We start from the raw sequence: 24,707 nt of genomic DNA, 5'->3' as shown, positions 1-24,707 counted from the left end.
TTATTAAGTTAGTTATTTTTAAACTACTTATTTTTTATCATTACTGTTGTGGGTAGAGTAAAAATAAAACAGATGGGTTTTGCAGAGACTGTTTTGCGTGTGTTGGCTTTTCTCCTTTATTGTCTTTCCCCCTTTTTTTATCCTGCACCTTCTTTTAATTACTCCTATCCTAATTATTATTTTCTTTAATTGCATACCAGTACTAAACAAGAATATATTTTACTGTATTAAATAATAAAATTTAGTATGTACTCTTGTATTTTACTGTAGTAATTAGTAGTTGATTTTGTAAATAACAACATCTTTTATTCAAAAACTCCATTGCATCATTATGTAACTAAATTGTTCTGTAAAAAGTCTTTTAATTTTAAAAAAAAATTCTTGCAGTAGAGAACCCTAAAAGTAAAAGCTTTTATAAAATTCAACCCACCTGGCTTATTTTTTACTTTTTGCTTCGTTAGTAGTATATTTTATCTTCCTTTATCTTGTGTCTTCTATCGCGCGCCACACAAAAAAACAAAAGGTAATTTATTTTTACAGATTTTTTTTTTTTTTAATATTTTGGGTTGGACCATGTCTTAAAAGGATCTCGAGATTGGCGTCTAGAGATGATAAAGACCCTTACTTTGCTTCCTTTTAACTTGCTCCTCCTCCTCTTATCTTCTTCTCTTCTTCTCCTTCCTCTCTCAGCCATTGTCTCTCTATGGCGTTTTCTGTCTTGCGCTGCGCTTATAACAAAGAACAAATAAACCGAAAGGAATAAAAATTTAAACTTTCTTTTTTTATTTTCTTTTTTCTTTCCCCCAAACTGCTATTTTTTTTTTTTTCTTTCTCACCACCATTATCTCATGAACGTGAGTGGAGGCTCTCTCTACTCAGAGAGCCTACCCTTGAAAAGAACCCAGCAACTACAACAACATTAAAAACCTAGTATTTCTCGAATTTTTCACCCCATTTTGAAAGTTTCTTCCTTTTTTTTTCCTTTCTTCTTCAAGTTCTTTACTTTAGATTTTGAGCTATGATGATGGTCCACACGATGAACAGAGAGTCGCCGGATAAAGGGTTAGATTCCGGCAAGTATGTGAGGTACACGCCGGAACAAGTGGAAGCTCTTGAGAGAGTTTACACTGAGTGCCCTAAGCCCAGCTCTCTGAGAAGACAGCAACTCATACGAGAATGTCCCATCCTCTCCAACATCGAGCCTAAACAGATCAAAGTTTGGTTTCAGAACCGCAGGTGAAATAAATTCATCTTCTTCTTCTTCTTATTTCTTTAATATTACCAAAACGATTATTATTATTTTTTCTCACTGCTTAGTTAGTTAGTAATCTTTGGGTAGTTCTTTTTTTTCTGGATTTTAGTAGTGATCATTATGTTTCAGATTTTATTGCAGATCCATGTCTTACAAATCTCTCAATTTTTGTTTACGGTTTGACACATATACAGTTGAAAAAAAAAAATCTAGATTCAAGAAAGGGACAGCTAATCAAATTGTCTTTGAATGCGTTCTCCTCTTTACATTTATTTCTGTCAAAAGCTTAAATATGTTACAGAACAGAGAATATGATAATGATAAATGGTAAAAAATTTACATTATCTTTTCCTTCTTTATATCATTGGATGTGTTTATAAAGCCAAATGGTGTCTGTCTCTCTGTTCATCCACTAACATATTTATTCACATCATACATACACATTTGGCTTTTTTTTGTTTTTTGTTGTTGTTGGTTTATTGAAAGCTTCTCTTTGATTTTAAGATGTCGAGAGAAGCAGAGGAAAGAAGCTGCTCGTCTTCAAACAGTGAACAGAAAACTCAATGCTATGAACAAACTCTTGATGGAAGAGAATGATCGTTTGCAGAAGCAAGTTTCCCACTTGGTCTATGAGAATGGCCACATGAAACATCAACTTCACACTGTAAAGTCTTCATTTTTTATTTCTCTATTCTATTAGTATCTGTGTGATATATTATTATTATTCTATTTTGAATCATTTTGTTTACAAGTTGTTACCTTTTTTGGAATGCAGGCTTCTGGGACGACCACAGACAACAGCTGTGAGTCTGTGGTCGTGAGTGGTCAGCAACATCAACAGCAAAACCCAAATCCTCAGCATCTCCAACGAGATGCTAACAACCCAGCTGGGTGAGCTTTTTTTCTCTGCTTGTTATGTCCCTCATCTTGTTGAATTCATGTGACAACTTATATGTTTTTTTTTGTTGTTGTTTAGTCTCCTTTCTATAGCAGAGGAGGCCCTAGCAGAGTTCCTTTCCAAGGCTACAGGAACTGCTGTTGACTGGGTGCAGATGATTGGGATGAAGGTACAAAAAAACTCCTCAAGTTGTATAATCTCATGTCTTAAAGATGGATTTTTTTAATGGTTATTGACTGAACCTTCTTTTGCTGGTGTAGCCTGGTCCGGATTCTATTGGCATCGTCGCTATTTCCCGCAACTGCAGTGGAATTGCAGCACGTGCCTGCGGCCTCGTGAGTTTAGAACCCATGAAGGTATATGTGTGATTTTGTTTCATTCTTCTATGGCTTGTGTTTGTGATCAGGAGAAATATATAATCTTGATTTTTTTTTTTAAATAACATATAGGTCGCTGAAATCCTCAAAGATCGTCCATCTTGGCTCCGTGATTGTCGATGTGTGGATACTCTGAGTGTGATACCTGCTGGAAACGGTGGGACTATCGAGCTTATTTACACGCAGATGTATGCTCCGACAACATTGGCAGCTGCTCGTGACTTTTGGACGCTTAGATATAGTACTTGTTTAGAAGATGGAAGCTATGTGGTGAGTTCTTGGTCTTGGATCTGTTTTGTGGTTTCTATTTTAATACTACTTCATGTTGTCTTCACTCACTGTCTTCAGGTATGTGAGAGGTCTCTTACTTCTGCAACTGGTGGCCCCACTGGACCACCTTCTTCAAGCTTTGTGAGAGCTGAAATGCGACCAAGCGGGTTTCTTATCCGTCCTTGTGAGGGTGGTGGCTCCATTCTCCACATTGTTGATCATGTTGATTTGGATGTAAGTGACAACTCAAATTGGTTCTTAACATATCAGCTCTCTCTTTATAATATGTTCATGACTCTGTTTTTCTGGTATTTGTTAGGCCTGGAGTGTCCCTGAAGTCATGAGGCCTCTCTATGAATCTTCCAAGATTCTTGCTCAGAAAATGACTGTCGCTGTAAGTTCAACTAACCTTGTTTCTTAGTGTATAATGACACGGACAACATGGGATACTGCTGTTTCTTATGTTTGGATTCTAATTCAGGCTCTGAGACATGTGAGACAAATTGCACAGGAGACAAGTGGAGAAGTTCAGTATGGTGGAGGGCGTCAACCTGCAGTTTTAAGAACCTTCAGTCAAAGACTCTGTCGGTAAGTATCTTCTTTGACATGAATAGCCTTATTGCCAAGTGTTCATTTTGCATTATTCTAATTGTTTAAATGGATGGACTCCAGCGGTTTCAATGATGCTGTTAATGGTTTTGTGGACGATGGATGGACGCCAATGGGTAGTGATGGCGCAGAGGATATTACTGTTATGATAAACTTGTCCCCTGGGAAGTTCGGTGGTGCTCAGTATGGTAGTTCCTTCCTTCCGAGCTTTGGTAGTGGCGTGCTTTGTGCCAAGGCATCTATGTTGCTTCAGGTACATATCGTAAGGATTTGATAGTGGAAAAATCTTATCTTCTGTGCCAGTCTTTCTCCAACTAACACTTGCATCTCTTTCTTTCATCAAGAATGTTCCTCCTGCTGTGCTGATTCGGTTCCTTAGAGAACACCGCTCTGAATGGGCTGATTATGGTGTGGATGCTTATGCTGCTGCATCGCTTAGAGCAAGTCCGTTTGCTGTTCCTTGCGCTAGAGCTGGTGGGTTCCCAAGTAATCAAGTCATTCTTCCCCTGGCCCAGACAGTTGAACATGAAGAGGTACTAAAGAATAGAACAGCTTCACTTTCTCTTCTCTCTAGATACGTTTTTACAATCCTCAAACATTTCTTGAATTACTTGTTTCAGTCTCTTGAGGTGGTTAGACTTGAAGGTCACGCTTACTCACCTGAAGACATGGGTTTAGCTCGGGATATGTATTTGCTACAGGTTTTACTTCATTGTTTCACATCCAAAGTTTCTCAGTTCGTTGGTTCTCTTGTTCATATGTTTTGACCCTTTGATTCTTTTGCAGCTTTGTAGTGGTGTTGATGAAAATGTGGTAGGAGGTTGTGCACAGCTTGTCTTTGCCCCAATAGACGAATCATTTGCTGATGATGCACCTTTGCTTCCTTCTGGTTTCCGTGTCATACCTCTTGAACATAAATCAACTCCGGTAATATATCTAAAAGCCATTTAAAGATCAATATATATATTATTCTTGATGCAGTATTCTAATAGATTTTCACTTTCTTATAGAACGGTGCATCTGCAAACCGTACACTGGATTTAGCCTCGGCTTTAGAAGGATCCACACGTCAAGCAGGTGAAGCCGACCCAAATGGCTGTAACTTTAGGTCGGTGATAACCATAGCATTCCAGTATACATTTGATAACCATTCAAGAGACAATGTTGCTTCAATGGCACGTCAGTATGTGAGGAGCATAGTAGGATCGATCCAGAGGGTTTCTTTAGCCATTGCTCCTCGTCCTGGTTCCAGTATCAGTCCAATCTCTGTTCCCACTTCCCCTGAAGCTCTCACTCTGGTCCGTTGGATCTCACGGAGTTACAGGTACTTATTAGCGATCTAGGAAGTTTTTGTTTACATAATCTGTGTATCATTTATCTGACACTCTCTTCTTTTCTTTTTGGTTTTGTAGCCTTCACACTGGTGCAGATCTCTTTGTCTTTGGCTCTGATTCTCGAACCAGTGGTGACACGTTGCTCCATCAGCTCTGGAATCACACTGATGCAATCTTGTGCTGCTCCCTCAAAACAAACGTAAGTGACTAGGGCTCAGATTCAGATTTCTCATTAGTGACTGAGACATGTTTCGCATTTTTTGAGACAAGTGACACTCTCTTCTGCAGGCTTCACCGGTTTTCACATTTGCAAACCAAACTGGTTTAGACATGCTGGAAACTACTCTTGTAGCCCTTCAAGACATAATGCTAGACAAGACTCTCAATGAATCTGGTCGTAAAGCTCTTTGCTCTGAGTTCCCCAAGATCATGCAACAGGTTTTTGTCTTTTCCTTGGGAAACCTTTTGCCATGTTCGTGGAAAATCGATGTTTAACTCTGAATCTTGATTTTGTTTGACAGGGCTATGCTCATCTTCCGGCGGGAGTATGTGCATCAAGCATGGGAAGGATGGTGTCTTACGAGCAGGCAACGGTGTGGAAAGTTCTAGAAGACGATGAATCAAACCACTGCTTAGCTTTCATGTTCGGGAATTGGTCGTTCGTTTGAAGAATTAATAAGAAGACCGGATCACTCCATTTTCACCTTGGGAGGAAGGTTATTTATGTAAGATATTAAACTTAGGTTGCCACCATGCTCCAAAAGTATTTTGAAATTCAAGGACTAATATGTAATATGACTAATGTATGATCCTTTATGGGTTGTTCTTTCGTTCCTATGTTATGGCAGAAGATATTATTATGTTAATGTTATGAAGTCTTATTTTGTTGTGCTAGTTTGCTTTCGAAATGTTCTTACCTTTGCATGAACATTTTCGTTGCAGCAGATATATAACCTATTGAATTCTCATAGTATGTTGCAAAAATAAAAATTATGAAGAAAAAGATCGGCTGAGTTATATATATGTATATCAATTGAGAAATTATATTAAGTTTATATATATATAGTTGGACAAGAAATTATATTAAGTTTTGTATCATATCAGGGGAAACATTTGGATATTGAGTAATATATAAATTGAGAAATTATCTTAAGTTTATGCAGTTTCCTTTCAATGAAAATTTGAAATGTAAAAAAAGGTAAATGAGTGAGATAGGTTGTAATTTTTGGAGTAATATGTATATCAATAATTATAATAAAAGAAAAATATATGAATTATTGATAAGTTATTATGGTAGATTTGTGTATTATTGTTTTGCATAATGGAAGGTGGTCCAATTTGAAAATAGGTTCTAGTTGTGGAAGCCGTTAATAGGACTGCAAACAAATTTAAAGATTAGATTTGCATGAATCTTCACAATAAATGAATCTATCACGACTTAAAACGTATATTTGAAATCTTATCTATCATAAGAAAAGTAAATGATGATTATGCCTCCCACTCTTTTAACTTATAGGCAGAGAAACCTATTAACGTTTTTTCTCAGTAGTTGTCTACTTCAATGAAAATGTTTTTAATGCTTTTGTACTCTACTGAGAAAGCGACCAAAATTGTTGGAAAATAGACAGTTTGGAACACGGTGAAGTGACTATTTTGGTAAAACGGTCGCGAATCGCGATAACATTTCCATTATTGAAGGAAATAAGTTTATGGTCAAGAAATGCATATTGCTTTTAATTATTTATATCGTTAAAACCATAAGTTTATAAATCATACTTTTGTTTCTCATATATTTTAGAGATGCATAGTAGGTGCATGCATCACGGAGCAATATACAAATTTCTTCCCCATCTCACTAAAATTTTCGAAGGCATGAGGCATCACCAAGTTTCTGATGGTAATATTACATGTGGCGCCGACATCGTCAACGACGTCAAGCTTTGTAGTCTCTTCTCTCCATCACCTTTAGAAAAAAATTAAGGCCACGCGAATAAATGTCTTTTTGCACATACCATTGTATTAATATATATGAATAATATGTTACCTTTTTTTTTGTTAAAGACTGTATAATATATAAAAAACTGTTAAGAAAAAAGAGCATAAGTCTGATTTCTTCGTATTAATGTGAGAAACGGCTATCACTTTATCAGTATCACCAATAATAAGAATTAGACCTTGGCCTTTTCATTAGTGCTTTAAATATGGCCTGTGATGAGAATTCTCATTTCTCTCTCTTCCATTTTAACAAATAACAAAAATGGGTTTAGTAATAAAAGCTCTCAAATATCTTCTACTCCTCTCTTTCTCCTTGACCTTCATCCACACTAATGAAGTCTCATCTACTTCTCCTGTGAGTCCATCCTCGTCGCCGGCTAAGATGAACCGGAGACTTGTTGCAGTTGAAGGCATGGTTTATTGCAAATCTTGCAAGTATTCCGGCGTCGATACTCTCTTGGATGCATCTCCTGTCCAAGGTCCTTATATTTTCCGATTTCTTTCAATTATCTTGACCGATCTTGTCTTTATTTTTTTTAATTGTTTTTTTGGTTACTGTTTGTTGCATGTTTACTTTTCCATGAAATTTAATCTTCATATGTCATGTAGCGAGTTAATTTTCTTCTTCTAAAATAAATTTACGTAGCTAAAATAAATTGAGATATCTGCATGCATTACGGTCTCGCAGAAGATATATTCTCTCTATCTACTTGATGGCTGCAAAAATTGAGATGAATTACTGTTTATTCCCCCCCCCAAAAAATAGTCTAAACTTAGGTCAAAATCTCGTTTAGCTGATGATGCATGTTAGATTGATTTCTGAATGAAAGAACGTTGGTAGATTAATTAGGTTGGGGTATTTGTATTTTCAAAGTGTTGGCATGCATGTTCTATATTCAGTAAAAATGTATTTTGAGATTTACGCAAATGAATTCATGTTAAAAAAAACAAAAACAAAAAAACTCTTCTGCATTTCACATTCCTCGAGTCTCTCACGCCACCTGGCGTTCATGCAAAAAATTATCTTTTGTAATTTTTGTCTCCATTTTGTTACTATTATTTTCTAGTTATAATTTTTCTATGCTGTTTTTATTTAACGAGATAGTACTAAATTTCCATATGATATTATTGAATAGCTTTTATATATGTATTATTGTTTTGAAATCAATGAAACTGTTTCAATTATAGGAGCGACCGTAAAGCTTGCATGCAACAACACAAAGAGAGGTGTGACAATGGAGACAAAAACAGACAAAAACGGATACTTCTTCATGTTAGCTCCCAAAAAACTCACCACCTACGCTTTCCACACGTGCCGGGCTTGGCCGACGAATCCCGGACCCACGACTGAAACGATGACATGCACCGTCCCGTCACAGCTCAACAATGGAACCACCGGTGCTATGCTTAAACCTTCTAAAACAATCAACATCGGTGAACACGACTATGTTCTCTTCTCTGTCGGCCCCTTAGCGTTTGAGCCGGCCTGCACTCGTTGATGACTCGAAAATTTCGTTTTTTATGTATTTCGTTGTGTTTGATTTGTAATGATGGGTCACTAGTGATCTAAGCGTGCTGCCTTGTTTGTTTTTGATACGTTCCTCAACTATGTGTGTGTGGACATTTTGATGTTTTTTAGTGTGTATGATAAATTTCATGAGTTTGTTACTAGTAAAACTTTGCGTGGGGTTGTAATGATTTAGTTCTGTTACAATATTGCTTACATAGTTAGATATTGATCTGCACGTTGACAATAATACATGATCACATTGGAACTTGGAAGTGTCTTATTAATACGAGAGATAAATTGTTAGATTAAGGACATAATCAATTTATTCATAGTGTATTTCGTCGCTGTTGTTATGACATTACATGGATTGATGAGAACATACATGTTATTTTTTTGTCTAAAGAGGGATAATAATTATAAGTCTTTAAGCAGGCTCTTCACCAATCAATACCGAGTTGCTTGGAGAGGAATAGATTATCAAGATATGTGATTAATGGTGCCGATGAATTGACATAGCTCTGCATATGTATCTTAGCCGCCGCCTCTGTAAAGATTCACAAATAAATGAAAAAAAAAATCGTCAGCGAATCACAGCCTTCAGAACATAACGAAGAAGAAACTCGATTTATGAAATCTCAAACATAGATGGTATGGGAAAGTTCAAAATGTAGCTAAACCTGACTACTTGAACTACTAGTTAATCTGACACATATATGTACTTATATAAGTACAAAGAGTGGGAACGAGAGTATAAACGAGTTGATGAACTCACCATCCTCTTTGAGCATATTAAGTAGGTGAGCCCTAGTGGGAAGAGCGTACATCCCTAGAGAAACAGCTTTCCGTATAGCCCATCCATGGTGAGGAGCAAACACTTGAGCATAAGACTTAGATGCTGGATCCTTCAAGGAGTTATCCCCTCTGCAAATGATATCAACATACATGTATAAAATCTTCTGATCTTGAATCAAAAAAAAAATACAACAAGACTCCATTTTTCTTTTACTTCAATGTCCTTATTCAAATCACACCAGCCTATACAAGCTGGCTCAGGTGATCAAGTTTAATACACATATCAAGATAATGCAAACTTATTCAGAAAACTGAAAAAAGAGAGAGTCGAGAAGAGAGACTTACTCGGAAGCGATGATCTGTTCAAAGAGAACCCTGACCATGTCAAGACCACGCTTAACCCTCAAAAGGTTTCTAGTATGACTACCAGCTTTCCTGACACAGTTTGCCTCAATATCTTTGTCCATCATTACCACTAACGTTGATATCGAACTCGACGCCCTCACAAGATCATCCACCTATAAATCACCGAACCCCAAAATTAACAAACACCCATCAAATTTTTAGCAAATGCAGAAGATAAAATTCCAAATACTTCAAAAAATGAAAATTCGCTAATCAATTCCAAAATCTCTCAGTACATGCTGAAGGGGAACATAACTACAAACCTATCTACACAAATCATTACGATTCTCTACTACTAACTAAGTCTCCAACTTAATCGGAGAAGCCAATACCTTGGCAACATAGTCCATCTCCGCAAACTTGAAAGCTATCCCAAGGCAACCGAAGAGAGGCGAGACAAGAGAGCAGGCGTGAGAGAACTGCGCCACGGGAACTTCCGGACTCTGCGAATTCACGGCGACCGCTAGTTCCTTGAAAGCTGTCGAGATTTTTCTCAGCGGCCTATCTGCGTTTGAATCCGCCATTGAAGATCTCTTCTCCTCCTTCTCTATCTCTCTCTTCTTCTGATCGTGATTACGATTTTTTTTTTTGCTGGTGTGATCTTCTTTGTCGATTGAGATTTTGTGATTTGCCGCGGAATCTACTTTTTTGGCTGCAAAGAAGGATGAGAGAGAGATTCGCTGATCAGTTTTGTTGTAGACGTTTGGCGTTCGGATCATAGATATCCTTCTTCTGGATAATATTATCCCTCACATCGTCTGTATAAAATGAATAAACGCTGCGTTTAAGTATATGTGGGCAAATAAACCCAATGTTTTTTTTGGTCAAACAATAAACCAAATGTTTATGTATGCAAAACTATTAAATTAATATTGTATAGAAATTTGAATACATTTCATAGTATAAAAAAAATTCTTAAAATATTTTCTATTATGAGATGGACAAATTATAAAATAAAAATAGTACTAATTCATGTTATAAAAACTGTAAAAAGATAAGGATATAGTTGGGTTGTGTATAATGATGAATTATGAATAACTGACTGTTTAAGAATCAAGAGATATGAAGCTTTCATTGGGGAAGATTTGTAGGGATACATGGCTACTGTAGATTACTTTTAACTAAAAGATCATCATCATCATCAACAAATGTCTGGTTTTCCAAACTTTTATTTATGTTCCACTCTGTCTTTTTTTTTTTTTTTTTTCCAATTCTTTTCATTAATAAAAAAAGGTGAGAATCAAAATTATATGGGTAGAGGGGGGGAGATAGATAATTATATTAAATGGTTTATATATTGATAATTCGGGTAGACGGAATGGCGGATGCAATTATTTTGATTACACTTATAAGTATAAAAGATAGTGACATTAATTGAATCTTAGGTGGAGCTTATTTTAAAATTAATTGAAGAAATACTATTCAGGAGTAATAATTGATTTATTTAGGATAAAGTATAACACAATTTGAGGCAAAGCATTTAAGCAAGGAGTCGATAAAAACAATTAAAATTTTCATCAGTTTCCGATAAAACGTCCACTTGCCATTTACTCCGCTTTTACGGTTTCCGCCAATTTTTATTTCCCTAATTTCAAACTTTTCTCTAAAATTTTAAAATTATTCCTCTCTTTTTCCTTCTAAATAAAAAAGAAAAAGGATACTTTTTCATTATAGTCCCTGTACTATTGTAGTTATCCACAACTGTCTTTTACTTTGATCAGTCTGTTTCACCGAGTAAAACTAGAAAAGATACAGGTCAAATCAGAGTGGAACCATTAATTTGTACAACACCGAACCTTTATTTATTATAACAGTCCGTGGAAAAAACACACTAGTATACATTATACGTCCGGTTTCGTACAAATCATTTTGACTTGGATTTAAAAATGTAGGGTACTTGGATAGAAGTTTATTAAATAAGAGGGGTAAAAACATGAAAAAGGTATAATATAGGGGTGTATATTTTGGAGTTTTGTTAAAAACACTTCCTTTTTCCGCTAACACACACACACTGTTGTTAGACTGTTCTTTAACTTTCTTTTCTCCAACCTCTCTCTCCAGCTATTTCCTTCTCTCTATTTTGATTCCCCCCCCCCCCACTCTCTCAAAAAAAAAAAAAAAACCTTACAACAAATGAAATAATCTCTAGTTTCGATTCTCTGCTTCATCTCGATCTCCATTTTATCTGTTTCCGCCGTGTTTGCTCTGTTTTAAAAACGTTCCCGACGGCCGGAATCGTCGCCGGGATTCTCGCCTGAGTTGTTGCGGAACGGTTATAATGGGTTTCTGATTTTACTGCTAACTCTTGACTTCTTTTTTAGTTCTGTAAGTTTTTTTTTCTCCCTCTTATTCGATTTTTTTTTTTTTTTAATAATTAACTTTCTGTAGTTTCTTCTACTGTTCTCAATTTCTCATCACAAAAATGTTTCAATTTTTGTTTTTTTTTTTTTCAATTTAGAAATGTTGCTTTTTTTTTATGGATTGGTTTGTTCACGAAAAATGACTAAAAAATTTGTAGAAGGTAACCGACAGTGTTGTAGCTGAAAGAAGCCAGAAACTGTAACGTTTGTCTTTGTTCTTGAATGGAGACAATCTACTAAGAGTCCTCTGTACTTAATTTTATTTAATAAATAATAATCCTGTGCTGCTACGAGAGAGAGAGAGAGGACCCAATAAAGTAAGAGAGTAATTGTATTCATCCATCCGCGTGCGTTTGATTCCACAACAACAATGTCAATGTGCGTGGGCCATTTGGTCATTTGAATGTCTCTTTTATCAATTAAGTTTTGAGAGATTTTGGTGTTATGAATAAAGTTTTCTTTATTTGTTTATAATGATTTGATTGATCATGCAGCAGTCTCTTCTTCATTTTTCCAGGTTTTTCTTTTGTTTTTGCTATTTTAAGTTTGGATTGATTTCACAAACACTCTCAGTCAATGGAGGAAGTAGCAGCTAAGGCTGAGGAAGAAACTGTTGAAACAACTCTAAAGGACCATGCAGCAACTACTGCTAATGGAAGCAAAAGTCCGGAGATTGTTTCTGCAGTGTCAAGTCGACCTGCTGCTGCTGCTACTAAAAAGAAACCAGTCATCATTAGTTCGAATTTGATCAAGCCAACCGCGTCTTCTTCTCTTAGGGTCTCGGGTTCTACGCCTGTCACAATCAGGAGAAATAGCACTGGAGGAGTAACTGTTGGTGCATCTAAGGTTTTGCCTAAACAAGTGAATACTACTACTACTGCCTCACGTGGTGATCTTGTAAGGCGGTCACTTCCAGATTTGAGGAGGAGCTCTGCGTCTACCCTTTCTGCCAAGACTGTATCTACTCGGAGTTCAACAAAGTCTACTGGGTTTAGTTTAAGTAAGCCAGAGTCTCCTTCTAGACCAGCCATGAGTGTCTCTGTGTCTTCAAAAAGAGCTCCATCTTCATCGCTTGACAGTAGTGGCAGCAGGACCACTAGTGGAAGAGCAAATTCTACACTTACAAGTGGGAGGACAGTTTCTAGAAATTCTTCTCCCTCAGCTGGAACATCGCCTTCTGTTTCTGGCGGTATAAGATCAAAGACACTGTCAACTCCTCTAGACCGGAGTTCCAACTTCTCTGGACGTAAGAAAACAGCAACTCCTGATAGCCGCGATTCACGGCTCATCATTCTTCCCAAGGTGGAGGTTAAAGCTGGCGATGATATGGTATGAATTCACTTTCCTCTTTGTACTTGCTAGATTTTCATACAAACAGCTTCTTTAATCCTTCCTTTCTTTTGTGTGGTTATTGATTAATGGATGTCTGTAATTGTTTAAGAGATTGGATCTCAGAGGTCACAGGATTCGCAGTTTAACCTCTGGTGGGCTACACTTGTCGCCAAACTTAGAGGTAAACGCTTTGCTGCAGTGATGTTCATGTAGATATGCCAATCTTGGATTTGAATACAAGTAGGGAGTTGTAGTTATTTATATTCCACATGGCAGAACTTGAATTTTCTTAGTGAGTTCCTGATATTAGAAGTTTGTACATCATTCAATCAACTTATTTTATTTTACTCGAATTTGTTTCTTACCAGTTTGTCTATCTTAGAGACAATCTTCTATCTGCGCTGGAAGGTATTGAGATATTGAATCGAGTCAAGGTCAGTAAATTCGTTTCCTCAGGGTTCTCGGTTTTCAACAAATATATGCTCACACCAGCTGTGATCTGGTTTCGTATGTTAATCTCAGGTTCTCGATTTGAGTTTTAATGATTTCAACGGGCCTGGATTTGAACCACTTGAGAATTGCAAAATGCTGCAGGTTTCTTTTTTTTTTCCCATTCTGTCCTTGGTTCTTCCCTTCACGAGTGATATCTGATGAGAATTTCTATCTTATATTACTTGGCAGCAACTTTATCTTGCTGGAAATCAGATAACTTCACTTGCTAGTCTTCCTCAACTTCCTAACCTAGAGGTGAGCATCATAGCCTCTTGTTCCAATTATGTGCCAAATGATTGCTATCAAGTTTTATTTCTCATATCTCTCTCGTAGATTACCCCTGACTTTTTCCGACTATTACCTTTCTTGTTCCCATGCTAGTTTCTCTCGGTTGCTCAAAATAAATTAAAATCACTTGCCATGGCAAGCCAGCCCCGGCTTCAGGTACATTTTCTGTTTTAGAATTGAGGTTGTGTACAGTACATTATTTGGAATCATAGTTTTTAGATATCTCATAAAGATATTTTTTCTCAGGTACTAGCAGCAAGTAAGAACAAGATAACAACTCTGAAGGACTTCCCATATCTACCAGTTCTTGAGGTTCAATCTTTATGTTCCCAAATATATATTTTGCTTCTCCCATTTTCTTAATTTGGCTGATTAGTTGGCCGCATGCACTGCTTTTTTAGTAACACATCAATGGCACACAATACCTAGTATAAAAGATTGAAAAACCATCATTTTCTCCTCTGAACCAATGGTTCAGTTTGAGTACTGATTTTTTGGATAACGGAATTTGACCCTTTTAATACAGAAATGGCGTTCCATTTATTCAATTCAAAATACAAAAAATGTAGTTTGTAATATTATTTTGTGTGTTTCCCTTTACAGCATCTGCGAGTTGAGGAAAATCCATTGCTGAAGATTTCTCATTTGGAAGCGGCATCTATACTACTCATAGGTCCTACCTTGAAGAAATTCAATGACCGAGGTACTCTTTTGTAGACCTCGTAGAACTAAGTGCTGTAGTTTACTTTTGGCTGATTGGTTCATTAGAAAGATGATTAGCATATCTAAATTTTCACTCATCATATGGACTTCCAAGTAATTATTATTCTGACGGTGAAGTCTAGCCAATAGCATTTAAGAAAAGGTAGGAGCTGTTGCGACGTTACATCTAGGAATGAAGTGAATTACTAATACATTAGAAGTATTCAGAAGCTCTTTCTTGGGATGTACCTAGGCTTTTATCTAAGTCACTGTGGTCCATGATAAGCTTAAATTTTTTCTGTAGATCTCTCTCGTGAGGAAGTGGCAATTGCAAAGCGTTATCCTCCACAAACAGCCCTCTGCCTCAGAGAAGGTTGGGAGTTCTGCAAGTCTGATCTGGCAGGAGGTATAAAATCACTTCTCACATCTCAGAATTTCATAGTCTTTCATTGTGGCTTGATGTTCCTCTACCTTGATTTTTGTTCGTTACCAATGGTCACACTTGGATGGTTGGTTTAAATAAATCGGCATTCTCATTTCTTCCATTGTTTACGAGGTTTCTTAAATAAGGTGTTTGTTTCTATTTACGTAATTGCTAGTTGATTTTATGTGCCACTGACTCAACTCCCAAGTTCCATATTTGTATCTAATAACTTTTTTAATAATTATATTTATACAACTTCTTGTGAACAGAGTCGACATTCCGCTTCTTAGTTGAGAGGTGGAAGGACACATTACCTTCTGGTTATCTTGTTAAAGAAGCATATGTTGACCGGCCTTCCGAAGAAGCTCCCTGTCAATGTCACTTTGGTCTTGTTCAGGAAAGTCCTACTGCTACAGATCACGAATTAGCCCTGAAATTTCAATGGTTTGCCGCGGACAGATCTCTTTCTAATTTCGTTCCTATTCTTGATGCAACCAAGGAGGTAATTTACCTTGTCATACTTTCTTTTTTATGTGTGTTTAAAGTATCTGTTTCTTATTCTTTTTCTAATTTACAATAGGTCTATTGGCCAAAACGTGGAGACATTGGTAAAATTCTAAAGATAGAATGTACTCCTGTTATGGGAGAGACTGAATATCCATCCATATTTGCCATATCTTCACCAGTTCAGCGAGGTATTCTTCTTTAGTTATACAATAGGCCATATGGACGTTTTCCATCAACTGGTGTCCTCTAGAATTTAACATTGAAGTGCTGTGCAGGAAAGGGAATACCAAAAGTTGTGAACCTTGAACTACACGGGGAACTAGTTGAGGGAAATATTATCAAGGGTCAAGCAGTGGTCGCATGGTGTGGTGGGACACCCGGAAAGTGTATTACCAGGTTGATCATGTTTACTGCTTTCTTTTTTTGTTGTATCCAGCTTCTAGTTTTGTGTATTCCAATTTCTTGAAAAAATTATGATTAGTAACCATATAGGTGTGATTTCTTTTCATGTTTAACCAGTTGGCTGAGGAGAAAGTGGAACGGGAGCCCTGTGGTGATCGATGGAGCTGAAGATGTGGAATATAGGTTATCTTTAGACGATGTGGGATCAAGTATGGTTTTCATGTACACACCAGTGACAGAAGGAGGCGCAAGAGGAGAGCCTCAGTACAAGTACACAGAGTTTGTAAAAGCAGGTGGAAGAAAAAGCTTCTACATAGATAGTGTCTTTTTCCTTTGTCACAACCTTCGCATAATATGTGTTGCTTTGCTTTCATCTTGTTGACTAACGGTTAAAGGTCTCTAGGGTTGCATCATTGCTGAATTCTTCACCGTAGTCCGTAGCTATTTCTGCATGCAATAATCTTATTTATCTATGGATTAGGGTATATTCCAGCCTTACTGTTTCCAGATTGATTCACTTGCATGCTAAAACTGATGTAGTATAGTGGTTGTTATTTGTATATTTCATTAATTGTCATCTTTTAAATGACTAATGCCACAGTCTTTTAAATTTCCTGGATCTGAGGGTACTAACTTTAAATCCTGGTGGCAGCTCCTCCATCTGTAAGTAATGTTCGAATTACTGGAGATGCTGTTGAAGGCTGCGTTCTAAAGGGGATTGGAGATTATTTTGGTGGCAAGGAAGGTCCTAGCAAGTTCGAATGGTTGCGAAAGAACAAGGAAACAGGGTAACTATGCATGTAGATATTTATTTTTTGCCCATCAGTTTCAAATATGAATGTCTGAATGTGTTCACTACAGTATGTCGACTTCATTTATCATTGTTCTTGATAATTTTTTGCTTAAAGCATTCTACAAGTTCCTATGCCAGTTTCAAAATTGTACCACTCTTGCTAAGGTAGGTTTTATTACAGAGAACTCTTGTTGATATCGGCTGGAACATCTGAGTATACATTGACACAGGAAGATGTTGGCACACATGTCACTTTTGTGTACATACCTGCAAATTTTGAGGGTTTGTTTTCTTTCCGTTTCTTTTCCCTCAGGTTCTTACTTAGAGAAAAGCCTCAAATTATAGAGGGTTAGGCCGTAGAGAATTCTGACGTATTCTAGAATATTTCAGGGCTAGAGGGGAAATCTGTGTCAACTTTATCCACTGTTGTCAAGCCAGGTAGATTTCTTTTTTTATGGATGAAGATGTTTCCCAAGGATACTGATTCATTTCGCTTGGATTCTTCTTGCTTTAACAATTGACTGTTGTGAACTAGCGTCTATTAGTGCTCGTTATTGGGCATGAAATGTGCTATATGTTGGTGATAGCGCTGATAATTTGTTATTATAATTCATTCATTAGAACTGCCTGTTCGGATTGTCTGGACTGTTTCTCATCCTTTTTCGCTCATTTTGTTTTTTTTTGTTTTTTTTTACTGAAACTACAGCACCCCCAAAAGTAACGGATGCTAGGATAGTTGGTGACTTGAGGGAGAATAGTAAGGTCACTGTAACAGGTACTGTTACTGGAGGAACTGAAGGTTCAAGCAAAGTGCAATGGTTCAAATCAAGTTGTTCTATCCTGGAAGGAGGCAATTCTCTTGAAGAATTGAGCACATCAAAAGTGGCAAAGGTAGGCTAATGCATAATACTCATCAGAAAAGTTTTGTAAGACATTTTTTAATGTTCCATCTCAACGTTTTTTCCTCAGTCATTTCGTATACCCTTGGGGGCAGTGGGCTATTACATAGTTGCGAAGTATACTCCAATGACATCTGATGGTGAATGCGGTGAATCAGTATATGTACTATCTGAAAGAGCAGTTGAGAGTAAGTTAAATCATATAAATATATTTACTCTTGCATCTACATTCTTTGATGTGGCGTATCTTATAAACCCGAAAAAGTTCTACTTCTCGTGGTCCTACGATATATCCATATTCTTCCTGGCATGCTAAAAGATGTTCTGAATGCTCTCCTTGTTTTGGGTATTTTGTGTTGTGGTTTTTGCTGTAATCTTCTTTTTGTTACGTACACATATTTCCTTTTGATTTCATTACTGTGCAGTAAGTTGATAAGCATGAGAAAAGGTTGTAGAATCAATGGAAGTCAAATGAGCTGTGAAAGGGGATAACTGTACAATAGACATCTCCCAGAAAAATTGTCTCAATTTGCTGTGTGGAATATTTTTATTGGTTACTATCATTGAGTTTGAGTTTATTAGATTGTTGATTTATTTTTATTCACGAGTGATGACTATATTTTACTCTTGCCGCATTCAATTCATACATTTATCCCAGTTCCTGAATGATTTTCTCTCGACATTTAATCATACCTATCTAGTTCCAACTATTGACCTGCTCTGGTTTTGTCTTTAGGTGATCAATTTTATTGTCTTTGATTTGGAATGGCCATGTTTTTGTACCTATACTGATTCAGTGCTAATTATTTTGATTTTAACAACTGGCAGCCCTTCCCCCTAGCTTAAATTTCTTGTCAATTACCGGAGACAATATCGAGGGTGGAATATTGACAGCATCATATGGATACATAGGAGGGCATGAAGGTGAAAGCAAATACGAATGGCATTATCATAAGGTATGTTCTTCTTGTTCTTCTATGCATGGTATCGTGTTTTTTTTTTTTTTTTTTTTTTTTAGATGAAACTATAATTCAAGAAAGAAAAGAAAAAACTATATTTGAAGTAAATTATTAGTTGTTAAAATTTTTTTGACTGTGGGCTTCAGCCTTCAGGAAACTTGATCGCATCTGATTGCTCACTCCTTCGAACGCAGGCTGAAAATGATCTCCCGGGTACATTGATACCTAAAGCCTCGGGGCTTCTTCAGTATACGACTACTAAAGAAGCTATTGGTAAATTCATTTCATTTCAATGTATTCCTGTAAGGGATGACGGTATTGTGGGTGAGGCAAGAACTTGCATGTGCCAGGAACGTGTTCGACCAGGTAATGCATTGTCTTGTTGTTTCCATGTTATAAGATGATCATGGAAAAACTAGTTTAGTAAACTTTTCGAATGCGAGTAGAGTATGATCTAGATGCGTAAATCCTACAAATAACTAAATACTGAGAATCACAGATTATGTAGAGTAAACATGCAACCAACATAAACATGAATTCTTTTTTATCCTTTATCTTCCTACTAATATTTCACTGTTTATTGCACAGCAACTTTAGCCATAAAATTTTGCTTATTCTATGTGGTTTTGCTGGTCATTAGGAAATCCAAGAGCGGTATCTCTTCATGTTGTTGGAACTACTGTTGAAGGAACAATGCTATCTGCAGAAGTAGAATATTGGGGTGGTGAAGAAGGAGCATCAGTTTTCCGGTGGTTCCGGGTATTAAACTTCAAATTTACCAAATTTTCAAAATTATGATATTGAGAAGACTGGTCTTATTTTTTGGTAGGTTTCTATATGCATCTCATAGACCTATGTGTATTATTTCAATATTTGAGAACACAAAAGCAACACTTTTGTTCCTTTTATTGTTGATAAATCTGCATGGAATTGGAATGCCTTCAGTTGTTTTGAAAGATATGAATTTTCTTGCAGACTAATTCCGATGGTACTCCATGCGAAATAAGGAGTGCTACTACTTCTTCTTATATGCTGTCAGTAGATGATATTGGTTTCTTCATTTCGGTTTCTTATGAACCCGTGAGAAATGACTGGGCTCGTGGACCCACGGTTATTTCTGAACTAGCTGGACCAATTGTAGCTGGTATAATTCTCTCTTCCCTTTTTCCAAGCTTCGCAGTATCTAAAGTGGTACTAATTTCCATGAACGAGCAGTGTAAGTAAGATATTTTATCTTTTAATTGATTTCTCTGCAGGCCATCCAAATTGTCAGTCACTAGAGTTTCTTGGATCAATGATTGAAGGGCAACGCTTGAGCTTTGTTGCTTCATATACTGGAGGGTACACTTTATAAAGTTGCTTGAGATTTATTTGATTGGTAGATGGAAAACTCTGCAACTAAATTGACATTTGCAACGCAGGATAAAGGGAAACTGCTATCTTCAATGGGTTAGGGTGAAAAGTAATGGTGTTAAGGAAATATTGAGTAGTGATGGTAAGTTTTTATCCATTTTATACCTTTCTGTTCAGATTCCTTGCTGTCCCCTTAAAAAATCTGCTTCAGATTAATCATTATGATCCCTGAACAGAGTTTTTGGATTTGTCACTGGATGATGTCGGGGAAAGCATTGAACTTATCTACGCTCCTGTCCGTGAAGATGGAATAGAAGGGAGTCCAAGGAGTATCAGGTCTGATGGCATTGCTCCAGGTGAGCTGTCTTTCCAGAGTTGAAAGAATGTCAATCCCGTACTTAGTTTCTGCAGAATGTCCATTTAAGCTAAAGAATACCCTGTATCTTGAGTTTATACACTAGTTTCTAAATTTACTTATCTTGGATCCTTCAATTTTTCCTTTGTAAACAGCAAATCCTTTGGGGTTGGAGCTTTTAGTTCCTGACTGCTGTGAGAAACAAGAGATTGTGCCTCGTAAAACTTACTTTGGGGGTCATGAAGGTGTTGGCGAGTACATCTGGTATAGAACTAAGGTCAAGTTGCATGGATCTGCACTCACGGAAATATCCTATGCCGGTGAAGAGGTTGTTGCTTGTTGTAGAACGCTGTAAGAGCCATAAATTTCCCAACAGCATTCAAATTCTCTTTCATAGTTTGTGTGTTTCGATAAGTATGAATGATCTGTTTCTCGTGCAGAAAATATACTCCATCACTTGAAGATGTGGGGGCTTATCTAGTCTTGTACTGGATTCCTACTCGCGTAGATGGGAGAAGTGGAAAGCCAGTTGTTTCAATAACAAACTCTTCTGTTGCCCCAGGTGCAGATACTGTCACTTTTTGTTATCATTCCTATTTTTCCCCTAATCAGATAGAATATTTTAGTTACCAATACCTGAATATTCGTTGTCAACAACAATCTAGTTTGTTATGCAATTATTACTTTCATGATATAAGCTTTTCCTTAAGTACCAACTTTCATTTTTGCCAATCTTTTTATTCCATAGAGCTGATCCGTAAAAATATATGTTTCTGACGGAATAAAGTGAATGGTGTTGCAGCTGATCCAGAGGTATCTAATGTTCGTGTGAAGAAACTCTTTTCGGATGCTTATTCTGGAGAAGGAGAGTACTTTGGTGGCCATGAAGGTGCAAGTGTATTCAGTTGGTACAGAGATAATAATGGAACCGTTGATCTTATCGATGGGGCTAACTCCAAAACGTATGAGGTGACTGAGTCAGACTATAATTGCCGGATTTTGTTCGGGTATGTTTCTAAGCCATTTCTTCTTGCAGCTTTGATTATTACTTCAGATGGCTGTTTTGATTTACACTTTTGAATGATTTAGTTTCATCTTCCATTCGTGAAAGAAACTGTGTTAACGTGTCTGAACCCTTAAATTTTTCAAAATAACTGGCAATGGTAATAATGGAACCAATTCGTAGATTTTAATTTCTCTTGTTTTCGAAGTACTGATAGTGATCCCTAGCTCCATGATCGTTTTTGAATTTTGTATGCGAACTTGAATCTCAGTACTTTTTCAACTTATTTTGCAGGTACACACCAGTTCGTTCAGATTCTGTTGTGGGAGAGCTAAAGATGTCTGAGCCAACTGAAATTATCCTCCCAGGTTTTCATTTTGTTGTTGTGTTATGTTTTCCTTCTTTGTTTCCAGTTTTCTTTGTGGGTTCTCTTTGCAACACAATGTTAACACTCTTGATCACAAATACAGAGGTTCCAAAAGTAGAAATGCTTGCTTTCACTGGAAAGGCTGTACAGGGTGACGTCCTCACAGCCGTCCAAGTGATCCCAAAGACTGAAATTCAACAACTTGTTTGGAGCAAGTACAAAAGAGATATTCAATACGAATGGTATATTGCTCTCAGCTGACCTTTAATCCCTGGCTAAATATTTGCATGAGACATTTTGAGATTTACTGGTACTATTGATATTTTTAGATTCAGGGTAACATGTTTCAGATTTTGGCTTGATGCCAATTGTATAGAAAACGTTGTTTTCATGTGTTGAACTTTGTATCTGATATCCTTGGCCAATTTGCTTTCTTTTTTTGGCAACTTGCTTTTCAACTATAATTAGCTTAAAAAAAAATAAATGATGCCTGAAAAATCTTCTCAGAAATTGTTTATGATTTATTCTCACATAACAAGGGTTGTGCAGGTTCCGCTCACTGGAATCAGGGGATAAGATATCGTATGAGGCTCTCTCTTCAGATATTTCGTGTTCATACAAGGTGCAGTTTGAGGATATTGGCAGATGTCTTAAATGTGAATGTGTTGTACATGATGTGTTTGGTAGGTCTAGTGAACTAGCATATGCCGAGACTGATCCAATAGCACCAGGTTTGTATGCATTCCAGTTACCATTGCATCTTGTTTACCAATATCTCTGACAAGGTTAAGATGTGACCAACTTACTGTCTACTTCAGGTTTTCCTAGGATAGAGAAGCTAGAGATTGAAGGACAAGGATTTCATACTAACTTATATGCTGTTCGAGGCAATTATTTTGGTGGTACAGAGGGAAAGAGTAAAATCCAATGGCTTAGATCAATGGTTGGAAGCCCTGATCTCATCTCAATTCCAGGTAGACAAAACTGGATCACATTGTTATTTCCTTCATGAATACTAGTATTGCTAGCATTTCTTGTAAGAGTCTCAATTCATGGATCTCATGTATCAAAGTACCTGGAAAACAGTTTCAACCATTTTCATGCAGGGATTTGATTCATTTCGTTTAATTTTGTAGGTGAGACAGGAAGGATGTATGAAGCTAATGTAGATGATGTTGGATACAGACTGGTCGTTGTATATACACCCATACGTGAAGATGGTGTCGAAGGCCATCCAGTTTCTGCATCTACAGAGCCTGTTGCTGTTGGTAAGTTCTTCCATAATCATAATCATCATTGTCATGAATATTCTCGTCGTTGTTTGTTGTTATGTGAATGTACTAACTATAGTCACCATGTCTTTAAATATGACCTTAACTTTGCATACGTGAGGATCGCTGTTGCATCTTCCACCTTTTTTTTGTTTCAATGGTATTCACGGTAATGATGAATTTGCAGAACTTGATCTTTATAAGGAAGTGAAGCAGAAATTAGAAACTGGGGTAGTGAAGTTTGAGGTAAGATTAACTCTGTTTTGGTTTTTTGGCTTCACTTTCCTTTATGTTCTTTATTTTGTTATAGCAAGATATGATAAAATTTATTTTCCTAATTTATTCGTTTCCTTCTTATGATCTTTTGGAATCAGGTGTTGTGCGACAAGGACCCTTATCCAAAAAAGGTATGTAGTTCATAATTTAGAGTGTTACAGTTGATTCTTTGTTCATCTAATTGGGATTTCTAAAAGGGTGAAACGGTAATGATATAGATTTTGGGAGAGGGAAATCTCGAAAGACGAATGCTTGAAATGAACAGGAAGAGAATAAAGGTTGTGAAACCAGGTTCAAAGACGTCTTTTGCAACTACTGAAGCTCGTGGAAGCTATGTTCCTCCTTTCCATGTAAGTGTTTCTGATTGTGACCACATTCACTGTTAAGTCTTCAAAAAATTGTCTTAAAAAATATATCATTTTGCATCAAAACAGGTAGAGACATTTCGTAATGATCAGAGAAGGCTAAGGATTGTTGTGGATAGTGAAAATGAAGTAGACATGGTCGTACATTCGCGCCATCTCCGTGATGTTATAGTGCTTGTCATTCGCGGCTTTGCTCAGCGATTCAACAGCACTTCACTCAATTCTCTACTCAAGATCGATACTTGAAGTGATATATAAAAGAGTGATTGCAAGTTTCTTTCTGTGTGCCATTCGAAATCTCATACCCTTTGCTGATAGAATTGTCTCTCTGTTTTGGTGCTTTCATCGTTCCAATATGTTGTGGTATAACCGTATTGGTAAAGAGAGTATTTGCCTTGGAAAGTCAAAGCTGCATTTTGTACCAAACAGGTTTTAAAATCAAATTTTAATCAGGTTTTTGAAGTACTATTACAAACCCAACTTCACCTGAATTGCATATACAGTACTCATTTTTTTAAGTTTGTTTTTTTTTTAAATGTTTTGTTTGTTCTTGTTAAAGACTAAAAAATATTGACTGTAAATGCATACATCATTTGTCTTGATCTATCATACAAATTACGTTTATTGAATTGATCTCTCATATCTCAGAGAGGCACACAGACATTGGCTTGGACTCAAACTGAATCTTTATTAATTTATTTTTGATAACTCTTAACGCTTTTTACATTTGTTGAAAAGATTTAAGTGGATATATACACATCTCTCGTGTAATCTTGTCACCTCTGTCCCCTTTTCCTTTCTTTTTCTCTAACTTTTCCTTGTAAGATAATTTACAACTCCAAACCTTTTAGGATAACAAAAGCTCTCTCATTCATTCGTCTTTCTTTTACTCTCTTTTCTATGTGAACAGGCTTTAAAAAAAACATGGGAGCACAAACAAAACAATACTACTTAGTTAAGATTAGAAAAAAAAACCAAGAAGGAATACAATATGTTAAAGGCATGTTAGGCTCAAAAGAGTTTCTTCTTGTGTAAGTTAGTTCGCTGTAATCGTGTTAAGAGTTAAGACAATACTAACTTAATCTTTGCCTTTGATCATGTTTGGTCGCTTTAAAGG

At 36.6% G+C, this 24,707-nt stretch overlaps 4 protein-coding genes across 9 annotated transcripts; 3 read left to right on the top strand and 1 right to left on the bottom strand.

Annotated features, from left to right (window-relative positions):
- Positions 1 to 451: 451 nt before the first annotated feature.
- Positions 452 to 5,634, top strand: LOC104792228 (homeobox-leucine zipper protein ATHB-14). 3 transcript variants are annotated; one of them, XM_087453675.1, is made up of 17 exons: positions 452 to 1,236; positions 1,757 to 1,916; positions 2,028 to 2,143; positions 2,229 to 2,319; positions 2,411 to 2,506; positions 2,600 to 2,797; positions 2,876 to 3,031; positions 3,117 to 3,191; positions 3,309 to 3,385; positions 3,470 to 3,659; positions 3,751 to 3,939; positions 4,027 to 4,107; positions 4,193 to 4,333; positions 4,417 to 4,730; positions 4,819 to 4,939; positions 5,029 to 5,178; positions 5,262 to 5,634. In XM_087453675.1, the coding sequence occupies exons 1-17, from the start codon at positions 1,019 to 1,021 to the stop codon at positions 5,406 to 5,408; spliced, it is 2,520 nt and encodes an 839-aa protein (XP_087309801.1). In that variant the 5' UTR covers positions 452 to 1,018; the 3' UTR covers positions 5,409 to 5,634. The 3 variants fall into 3 exon arrangements, with proteins under 3 accessions (XP_087309801.1, XP_010516626.1, XP_087309800.1); XM_010518324.3 differs by having other exon boundaries at positions 585 to 1,236; positions 3,279 to 3,385; XM_087453674.1 differs by having other exon boundaries at positions 644 to 1,236; positions 2,600 to 3,031; positions 3,279 to 3,385.
- A 1,160-nt stretch (positions 5,635 to 6,794) lies between these two features.
- On the top strand, positions 6,795 to 8,433 carry LOC104792226 (non-classical arabinogalactan protein 31-like). The gene is made up of 2 exons (XM_010518323.3): positions 6,795 to 7,214; positions 7,924 to 8,433. The coding sequence occupies exons 1-2, from the start codon at positions 6,998 to 7,000 to the stop codon at positions 8,232 to 8,234; spliced, it is 528 nt and encodes a 175-aa protein (XP_010516625.1). The 5' UTR covers positions 6,795 to 6,997; the 3' UTR covers positions 8,235 to 8,433.
- Positions 8,434 to 8,542: 109 nt separating this feature from the next.
- Positions 8,543 to 10,160, bottom strand: LOC104792225 (accelerated cell death 11). The gene is made up of 4 exons (XM_010518322.2): positions 9,775 to 10,160; positions 9,383 to 9,555; positions 9,018 to 9,166; positions 8,543 to 8,789 (listed from the first exon to the last, which is right to left on the bottom strand). The coding sequence occupies exons 1-4, from the start codon at positions 9,964 to 9,966 to the stop codon at positions 8,683 to 8,685; spliced, it is 621 nt and encodes a 206-aa protein (XP_010516624.1). The 5' UTR covers positions 9,967 to 10,160; the 3' UTR covers positions 8,543 to 8,682.
- A 1,281-nt stretch (positions 10,161 to 11,441) lies between these two features.
- Positions 11,442 to 24,190, top strand: LOC104792224 (187-kDa microtubule-associated protein AIR9). 4 transcript variants are annotated; one of them, XM_010518321.3, is made up of 38 exons: positions 11,442 to 11,767; positions 12,376 to 13,131; positions 13,244 to 13,315; positions 13,503 to 13,568; positions 13,657 to 13,728; positions 13,816 to 13,881; positions 14,008 to 14,070; positions 14,161 to 14,226; positions 14,518 to 14,617; positions 14,921 to 15,022; positions 15,310 to 15,542; positions 15,621 to 15,735; positions 15,823 to 15,943; positions 16,067 to 16,242; positions 16,602 to 16,737; positions 16,924 to 17,024; positions 17,133 to 17,180; positions 17,449 to 17,633; positions 17,712 to 17,829; positions 18,470 to 18,597; positions 18,795 to 18,966; positions 19,241 to 19,359; positions 19,576 to 19,744; positions 19,857 to 19,941; positions 20,022 to 20,095; positions 20,190 to 20,309; positions 20,464 to 20,659; positions 20,749 to 20,870; positions 21,111 to 21,315; positions 21,606 to 21,679; positions 21,782 to 21,920; positions 22,228 to 22,409; positions 22,497 to 22,652; positions 22,815 to 22,946; positions 23,137 to 23,195; positions 23,324 to 23,356; positions 23,444 to 23,575; positions 23,660 to 24,190. In XM_010518321.3, the coding sequence occupies exons 2-38, from the start codon at positions 12,379 to 12,381 to the stop codon at positions 23,834 to 23,836; spliced, it is 5,067 nt and encodes a 1,688-aa protein (XP_010516623.2). In that variant the 5' UTR covers positions 11,442 to 11,767; positions 12,376 to 12,378; the 3' UTR covers positions 23,837 to 24,190. The 4 variants fall into 4 exon arrangements, with proteins under 4 accessions (XP_010516623.2, XP_087309799.1, XP_010516621.2 ...); XM_087453673.1 differs by having other exon boundaries at positions 12,300 to 13,131; XM_010518319.3 differs by having other exon boundaries at positions 11,445 to 11,767; positions 12,320 to 13,131.
- The last annotated feature ends 517 nt before the right edge of the window (positions 24,191 to 24,707 follow it).

The sequence above is a fragment of the Camelina sativa genome, chromosome 6 (assembly GCF_030686135.1).
Source record: "Camelina sativa cultivar CO46 ecotype springtype chromosome 6, ASM3068613v1".
NCBI lineage: Eukaryota > Viridiplantae > Streptophyta > Magnoliopsida > Brassicales > Brassicaceae > Camelina > Camelina sativa.
Note: the sequence above shows the minus strand (reverse complement) of the source record. Positions and strands in the feature narration are given on the sequence as shown.

Coding starts and splice junctions, on each gene's coding strand:
- LOC104792226 (XM_010518323.3), top strand. CDS start 6,998: ATGGGTTTAGTAATAAAAGCTCTCAAATATCTTCTACTCCTCTCTTTC. Junction 7,215..7,923: donor GGATGCATCTCCTGTCCAAG/GTCCTTATATTT, acceptor TTTCAATTATAG/GAGCGACCGTAAAGCTTGCA.
- LOC104792225 (XM_010518322.2), bottom strand. CDS start 9,966: ATGGCGGATTCAAACGCAGATAGGCCGCTGAGAAAAATCTCGACAGCT. Junction 9,556..9,774: donor AGATGGACTATGTTGCCAAG/GTATTGGCTTCT, acceptor GGTGATTTATAG/GTGGATGATCTTGTGAGGGC. Junction 9,167..9,382: donor GAACAGATCATCGCTTCCGA/GTAAGTCTCTCT, acceptor TATCATTTGCAG/AGGGGATAACTCCTTGAAGG.
- LOC104792228 (XM_087453674.1), top strand. CDS start 1,019: ATGATGATGGTCCACACGATGAACAGAGAGTCGCCGGATAAAGGGTTA. Junction 3,192..3,278: donor CTCAGAAAATGACTGTCGCT/GTAAGTTCAACT, acceptor ATTCTAATTCAG/GCTCTGAGACATGTGAGACA. Junction 5,179..5,261: donor TCCCCAAGATCATGCAACAG/GTTTTTGTCTTT, acceptor TTTGTTTGACAG/GGCTATGCTCATCTTCCGGC.
- LOC104792224 (XM_010518321.3), top strand. CDS start 12,379: ATGGAGGAAGTAGCAGCTAAGGCTGAGGAAGAAACTGTTGAAACAACT. Junction 13,569..13,656: donor AGATATTGAATCGAGTCAAG/GTCAGTAAATTC, acceptor TGTTAATCTCAG/GTTCTCGATTTGAGTTTTAA. Junction 16,243..16,601: donor CACAGAGTTTGTAAAAGCAG/GTGGAAGAAAAA, acceptor TCCTGGTGGCAG/CTCCTCCATCTGTAAGTAAT.